The sequence below is a fragment of the Oryctolagus cuniculus genome, chromosome 10, assembly GCF_964237555.1.
Source record: "Oryctolagus cuniculus chromosome 10, mOryCun1.1, whole genome shotgun sequence".
NCBI classification, from domain to species: domain Eukaryota; kingdom Metazoa; phylum Chordata; class Mammalia; order Lagomorpha; family Leporidae; genus Oryctolagus; species Oryctolagus cuniculus.
In genome coordinates, this window is record NC_091441.1 from 114,475,350 (window position 1) to 114,482,640 (window position 7,291).

General features: G+C 59.0%; 1 protein-coding gene and 1 non-coding gene across 7 annotated transcripts; both read left to right on the forward strand.

Moving 5' to 3' along the window:
• The first annotated feature begins 2,630 nt into the window (after nucleotides 1–2,630).
• Nucleotides 2,631–7,195, forward strand: RPL32 (ribosomal protein L32). Of its 6 annotated transcripts, none has more exons than XM_051851740.2 (4): nucleotides 2,631–2,879; nucleotides 3,817–3,917; nucleotides 4,718–4,899; nucleotides 7,015–7,195. In XM_051851740.2, exons 2-4 carry the CDS (start codon nucleotides 3,822–3,824, stop codon nucleotides 7,142–7,144), a joined length of 408 nt encoding a protein of 135 aa, XP_051707700.1. In that variant the 5' UTR covers nucleotides 2,631–2,879; nucleotides 3,817–3,821; the 3' UTR covers nucleotides 7,145–7,195. The 6 variants fall into 6 exon arrangements, with proteins under 6 accessions (XP_051707700.1, XP_069907178.1, XP_069907180.1 ...); XM_070051077.1 differs by having other exon boundaries at nucleotides 2,768–2,879; nucleotides 3,749–3,917; nucleotides 6,979–7,195; XM_070051079.1 differs by having other exon boundaries at nucleotides 2,768–2,879; nucleotides 3,749–3,917.
• On the forward strand, nucleotides 3,613–3,750 carry LOC127492558 (small nucleolar RNA SNORA7). The gene has a single exon (XR_007922068.1). It is a non-coding gene; the product is annotated as a small nucleolar RNA SNORA7 (small nucleolar RNA).
• Nucleotides 7,196–7,291: the final 96 nt, after the last annotated feature.

Consider the following 7,291-nt stretch of genomic DNA (forward strand, 5'->3'; position numbering starts at 1 on the left):
TCCCCCCGGAATGTGTCAGGGATGCCCACATGGCACCCCTGGGCCCTGCAGTGCCCGCGGGGAAGTAGCAGCAGTGTGGACAGCTCGTACCCTCCTATGTGGTTGAGGGGGCAGGCGGCATGTCTGCCACCCCCAGGGTCTCCAGGGTCTGGGGACTGGTCGGCAGGCCCTAGGCTCAGGAACCCTCCTATTTCACTGGCTTGAGCCAGTCCAGCCCGCAGGGTCAACACCTTCCAGGCTCCAGCCTCAACCCCACCACCTGCTGGCTGCGGCAGCCTGGGCAAGACAGTTCACGGCCAGAGGTCCCCTCCAGCGCCCCTCACGGCTGGACTCTCCCGGCTGTGGACACCACCATGCTCCCCCCCGCCCCCCAGCAACCCCAGCCCGCCTCACTGCCGCCCCCGCCTCACCTCTGAGCTCTTGCTGTCTGGAGCACCTGTGACATCTGTGGCGTGTGAGGTGAGGAATCGAGGTTTCCGTGTTTTCTCCTGCTTCTTGATTTTCACAGTCTTTAAAACAAGCGCTAATGGGGCAGGCACTGTGGCACAGCAGGCAGAGCCACTGCTTGCAACACCGGTGTAGTGGTCGTGGAGGGGAGGCGGTGCCGGCAGCGAGTCTCGGGGGTTCTTTCCTCAGCTCAGGATGGAAGTAAAAGGCCGGAGACGATCTGCAGAGACAGAAACCTTCATTTGACAGAAAAGCGTCTGGTCCAAGGGAGAGCAGGTGGAGTGCCCGAGGGGGCGCTTGCTTGGAGACGGGTCCCGGTGTTTAATGCATGACTGCCTGCTCACTGGGTCATTCTGTTTGGTGCTCAGTGGACGGGGGTTTCACATACAGCATATGGAGTGGCTTGGGGCTCAAGGACAAAGTGGGGGTCTCCTGGAGGCGGCCTGCCTCCCCCTTAAGAGTTCAGCCCCCTCCTCTGCCAACTAAGGGTGAAAGATTACAGCCAACCTGGAGTTGTGGTTTAGAGCCGCATGGTCACACAAGATAGGGTGTCTCCTGGAGCCGGTCTGAGTCTCCCCAGGGGCGCAGCCCCTTCCCCTGTCAGCTCCGGGTGAGACTGCACCCACCCTGACGGTGTGATTTAAAGCTAATCCTCTACCTGTGGCGCTGGCACCCCGGGTTCTAGTCCCGGTTGGGATGCCGGATTCTGTCCCTGTTGCTCCTCTTCCAGTCCAGCTCTCTGCTGTGGCCCAGGAATGCAGTGGAGGATGGCCCAAGTCCTTGGGCCCTGCACCCGCGTGGGAGACCAGGAGAAGCACCTGGCTCCTGGCTTCGGATCGGCGCAGCGTCGGCCGTGGTGGCCATTTGGGGGGTGAACCAACAGAAGGAAGACCTTTCTCTCTGTCTCTCACTCTCACTAACTCTCCTGTCAAAAAAAAATGTAATAATAATAATAAAAAGCCATGAGATCACACATGGCGCATAGAAGCTGTCAGTGGGGGAGATGCCAGTTGGCCTGGAGACAGGCTTTGCAGCCACAGTGGGCAGCCTGCTTGTGATGGATGTCCCCATGCCTCCAGCCCCAGTGCACGGCCTCAACCAGCATCCCAAATGGGTGCCATTTCAGTCCCCCTTGCTCTGTCACTAGAAAAGAAGCCATGGAAGAAAGAATTCAGGCTGAGACGGAGAGCGGAGTGATACGGCTTTACTGGGGACAGAGAGCGAGCGCCCAGTCACTCAGAACAGGGGAGAGCGAGGGTACAGGTTGAGTGGAGAGAATGCACTGGGCAGGCCAGGCGGGCGGCTCAGCCGAGAGGCCGAGGACTGAGCGCGCAGTCTGTTTGGACGCCCTAGGTTTTTAAGGGAGCCTGTTTGCCCTTCCCCTCTCCATGTTATCAGGTCAGGTAACCCATTTGGTCTTGAGGACAGGATTCTCCTGGGAGCTGTCCTTGGGGAAAGACTAGGACCCCTTGGAGGTTACCAGGGTCTGAGCAGGACTGAAGTGCAAAACGCTGGGCTTCTGGAGCTTCCACAGTTGGTGCTGGTCTTCAGGCCTGTCTCACACGTGGGCTGAATTTCTAACTTCCTACCTAACAGCTCCACCTCTGACCCAGCTCCCTGCTAATGCACCTGGGACAGCAGTAGAAGATGGCCGAAGTGCTTGGGCCCCTGCACCCACTTGGGGGACCTGGAAGAAGCTCCTGGCTTTGGCAGGCCCAGCCGTTACGGCTGTTGGAGAATGTGTTGGAGAATGGACCACTGGATGGAAAACCACCCCCCCCCCCAACTCTTTCAAATAAATAAATCTTAAAAAAAAACAAAAACCTCTAAGTTAAACAAATCAAAAACAATTTACAAAACAAAACTAGGCACAGTTGGCAAAGTGTGGTCTTCGGAGGCAAATCTCCAAGCTTCATTTTCCACAGACGTAAAATGGAGAAAGTAACAGGACCACCATGAAGGATCGTGGTTAAAAGCAGTAACCCCACGGGCTGTTCCCTGATACAGACAACCGCTGTAAGCACACGGCGCCAACTCGCGGGAGCCGTTTTGTTCCCTCCTGGCCACGAGGAGGAGCACTCTGCAGTAGGCCAAAGGCGGGCGGAAACTGTCTGAATTCGGCTTCACTTCTGGCGGAAGTAGATACGCCTCCACCCGGTTTCATTTCAGAAAGAATTTCGAGTTTTCTGCGTAGTACGAAGGGCAGGTAAGACGCATTTTCGGGTACATTCGTAGGTGTATAAAACACAGGTATGCCCAGCATTTTTGGCACCATTAGTTCTGTGACATCTTTATTCTCTTTGCGGGACCCGGACCCGGAAGTACTCGCCCTTTCCCTGGCAGCACCCAGAGGTTACATCCCATCAGCCTTTGCGCACCCCCCTCCCTTCTCTTCCTCGGCGCTGCCTCCGGAGGTGGCTGCCCTCTCCTCGGTGAGTGTTAATCGTGGGCCATCCGCGTTTCTGCGGCCTCCCTCGGGCCCTGTGGCGCCCGGGTGAGGAGGCCTCCCCTACCGCGGCTCCTCTCTACGGGCATTGCCCTAATCGGCCTGCTGGAGCCTGCACGGGGACCGCGAAGCGACCCGGCCGTGGGGAGGCCTGGGCTCCTGGGGCGGCTTGGGCTGCGGAGGCCGCCCGGGGTCCGTCCGAGCTGCGGACAGCGGCTCAGCGTTCTGGTTGGGGCCGCGGGGTGACCAGAGGGGCCCCGGGAGCGTGGGTGCCGGTGTTCGCGGGTGACCGCCCGTGTGTGTTAACGCGCCGCCGCGGCGCGGCGCCTCTTCCGCGTCTGCGCTCGGGGTGGCGGGGCTGCGAGTGGACTTGCTTTAGGGAGCTGGCTAGTGTCCGCCAGTGCGTCCGCGTCCCCGGTCCCGGCGCGTGCGGCTGCTGCGCTTCGGATCCGGGGCCCTGCCCTGCAGCGGAGGGCGGCCCGCGTGCTTGGGCTTAGGAAAGACGTAGCGCCGTGGCCTTGGAGAGCGCTCGTTCCTGGGCATTGACTTGGTGCCGAGCACTGGGAGGCGCTCGCTGTGCCCCCGCAGCGCCACGGAGCAGGTGAGGCAGCCCCGCTCAGGCTCGAGGAGGTCGGCCCGGGCCGTCAGTGCCCCTTGCACGCCCAGGAGGTGCTGGGGTCAGTTCGGTTCCAGGTCGGCGGGTGGGCGAGGGGGCCCCTGACCTCCCGGGATCGCGTCTGGAGAGTGCCCAGTCCTCTGCCAGCTTCGGAAGCGGGAGGGAGAGCAAGGCCGCGGAGCACCCATTCCATTCCCAGCTTGCTCGGTAGCTGGTGACTGGAAGACCCTCTGCTACAGGGCCCGCGGCCCAGCGGGAGAGCCCGTCCGCGGAGGCCTGAGCTAACTCGGGGCTGCTGCTGCTACAGGCACCATGGCCGCCCTCAGACCCCTGGTGAAGCCCAAGATCGTCAAAAAGAGGACCAAGAAGTTCATCCGCCACCAGTCGGACCGCTATGTCAAGATTAAGGTAGGTGCTTCGGGGTGGACGTGGACGTGGGTGACGGGAGAGTCGGCTCAGCGCCACCTCTGAGCCCGGTTTCCCGAGGAACCCTCCGGAGTGTGCCTTGTTGGGGGTCAGTGCTAGGGGACACAGCTGTTGGATGGTGTTGAGGGGTTTGGGTTGGTGGCCTTGTGACAGCGGGAGAGATGGATTATCCAGGTCCAGCCCTGCCTGTGTGTGCACAGCTCTCACATCCGGTTGGAGTCCTTCCTGCGTTTCCTGGTGGTCAGGGCCAGGAGCTCTTACCTCCCCACACACACACCCAGAAAACGTGGAGGTCATGAAGGCCTTTTTTTTTTTTTTTAGACAGGCAGAGTGGACAGAGAGAGGGAGAAAGGTCTTCCTTTGCCGTTGGTTCATCCTCCAATGGCTGCCGCGGCCGGCGCACTGCACTGATCCGATGGCAGGAGCCAGGTACTTATCCTGGACTCCCGTGGGGTGCAGGGCCCAAGCACCTGGGCCATCCTCCACTGCACTCCCGGGCCACAGCAGAGAGCTGGCCTGGAAGAGGGGCAACCGGGACAGAATCCGGTGCCCCGACCGGGACTAGAACCCGGTGTGCCGGCGCCGCAAGGTGGAGGATTAGCCTAGTGAGCCGCGGCGCCGGGCAGTCATGAAGTCTTGTTAGGCGGCTGCTGCTTGGCATTCTTGCACGTGGTGGTGGAACCAGGACATGAGCCCGTGTCCTGTTCTGTGTCCTTTCGTCCCCAGAGGGGAGACGGGGCGGTCTGCCCAGACACCCGGCTTACCGCTGTGGTTTCTCGCAGCGTAACTGGCGGAAACCCAGAGGTATTGACAACAGGGTGCGGAGAAGATTCAAGGGCCAGATCTTGATGCCCAACATTGGCTACGGGAGCAACAAGAAGACCAAGCACATGCTGCCCAGCGGCTTCCGGAAGTTCCTGGTCCACAACGTCAAGGAGCTGGAGGTGCTGCTGATGTGCAACAAGTGAGTGGTCCCACCCCTGGGTTCCGGAGCGAGCCTCCGCCCCGGGCACGGGCAGCAGGAGCCCGGCAGCCTCTGGGGTCTGAAGTGGAGCCTAGCAGGATGTTAGAGAATCTCATGGGGTCGCAGTATTTCCTTGGCTGGGGGAGAGAGGTCCTCGCAGCAGAGGGGCTGGCGTGGTGCAGCAGGGTCCGCCGCCGCTTGCTACACTAGCCTGCACGGAAGGGCTGCTCTGCTTCCTGCTCCTGGGCAGGCAGCAGGGAGCCGCATGCGGGAGGGCAGCTGGAGGTCAGGCTCCCGCCTGGGTTAGCCTTGTCTTTGGGGAGCGAACACTGAGACTTCCTTTGACACCACGAACGCTACGTTCGTTTCTAGAACGTTGCAGCCTCATGCCTAAGGGGCCTTGATTCCCCAGTCTGCAGGTGCTGAGGCAGGAGGATATAGTCTGGTGGGACCTGGGGGGCAGAAAGGAGTGGGGAGGGACACGGGGCTTCTCGGGGTGAGCTCGGAGGGTGGGAGACGGCCTGGAGTGGGAGCGCATGGGCAGCTTGCTCGGGGAAGCAGGATTGGAGGGAGTGTGTCTGACTGATAAACACAAGGCAGTTTTTTCTCATGCTGTAAGTTGAAGTCCAAACACTGCGTTTAGAAAGTAGGCTGTTGGCCAGTATCCCAGTGACTGGGTTCCACAGCCGCTTCTGCCTCCAGTGTCCTGCGGTGCAGACCCTGGTGTGGGCATTTGGGGAGAGAACCAGCGGATAGGGAAAATTCTATGCCTGTAAAATAGTCTTAAAGCAAAGGACGTGGAGGGAGCCTGATGTTTGTGTGCTTGTTTACAAGGGTCTAATCCATAGCGATTGCAAACACAAGAAAATAAATCTTTTATATATATATATATATATTTATTTGAAGGCAGAGTTAGAGGTCTTGTGTCCACTGGTTCACTCCTTGAATGGTTGCAGGGACTGGGGCTGGGCCAGGCCAAAGCCAAGAACCTGGAACTCCATCCCAGTCTCCCTAGCAGGTGCAGAGGCCCAAACACTTGGGCCATTTTCTGTGCTTTCCCAGGTGTGTCAACAGGGAGCTGATGAGTCGTGTTCTGATTTGACTGTTTTTTGGTTGATAATTTAATGGTTGAAATGCTGAAAATTTCATTTATAAAAAGAATTATGGTGATGCCCAAACCATAATGAACAGGTTGAGAGTTGAGTGAAGACAACACAGTACCTGATATATAGCAAAAAGGGTTGGCACTGCTGGCTGCCGTGCGTGTTCCGAGGGTAGTGAGACTGTGTTTAGAAAGACTGGCAGAAGGGCTGCCCTTTGCGCGGGCAAGTTCCGTGCCTGGGCATTTATCCCTGAGTGAGTGACAGCAGGCAGGCTTTATGAAGCGTGGTCAATGGGAAATAACCAAGACCGTGACGTGTAAACCGTGGGTGCTGGCTGGGAGCTTGCACGTCTGTGCCGTGTGACTCCTGGAGCAGTGGGAAGTGCCAGGGGCGGGCACGTGTGATGTGTCAGCCACGTGGCGGGTGGGATTATTGAAAATGCAGATGGATGAGGGCGAGGGAGGAGCAGGTGGAAAGTGCGATGCAGCTTAAGGCTTCCTGAAAACTGTGGAGACAGACGATACCTGCTGCCTGCTTGGAACTGGCATGGGCTCCCAGCTGCAGAACGGCGTTTCTTTGTGGTTTGGTTCGGTTTGGCCCAGATTTGCTTGTGCAGAGAGTGGGGAAGCTTTTCCTGGACAAGGGGGCGCTCCCTGAGACCCAGAAGGATGGAGGGAGCCCTGGGCTGGTGCTCCTGGCCCTGTTTGCTGTGGAACTCGGGAAATCACTTCCTCTTCTGTGAACTGGCAGAATTCTTGGATAGGGCTGTGGGCATTCACTGGGCGAGGGCGGTGCTAGTGTTTCCTCACTACCGTCCCTCTCACTGCCAGGGAGCATTTGGCTGGTACAGAGGGATTGGGGGCGTCCGGGTCTGGGGGAGCAGCCATGCCCCAGCGCCCTTTCCAGTGGGCTGTGTGACTGCAGGGAAAGCGACCACAGCCAGGGCCTCCCCGTGGGACTTCCCAGGCCTATGCAGGCCCAGGCCTGCTCCTCACCCCTTGTTCTCTTCCAGATCCTACTGTGCAGAGATTGCTCACAACGTCTCCTCCAAGAACCGCAAAGCCATTGTGGAGAGAGCGGCCCAGCTGGCCATCAGGGTCACCAACCCCAACGCCAGGCTGCGCAGTGAAGAAAATGAGTAGGCGGCTCGGGTGCGCATTTTATTTGTGTTTAAATAAAACCTTGAAAACCGGTCTCTTCCTTAACTGACAGCTGTTGAAGCGCCCTGTGGCGGTGGAGGCTTCCCTGGGAAGGAGCAGGTAAAGGATGTGGGGCTCTTCCAGGAGCCT

Excerpts from the sequence above, each read along its gene's own strand:
- RPL32 (XM_070051077.1), top strand. The coding sequence starts at position 3,822 with ATGGCCGCCCTCAGACCCCTGGTGAAGCCCAAGATCGTCAAAAAGAGG. Across the intron at positions 3,918-4,717 it reads ACCGCTATGTCAAGATTAAG|CGTAACTGGCGGAAACCCAG; the intron begins GTAGGTGCTTCG and ends GGTTTCTCGCAG. Across the intron at positions 4,900-6,978 it reads GTGCTGCTGATGTGCAACAA|GCCCAGGCCTGCTCCTCACC; the intron begins GTGAGTGGTCCC and ends AGGCCTATGCAG.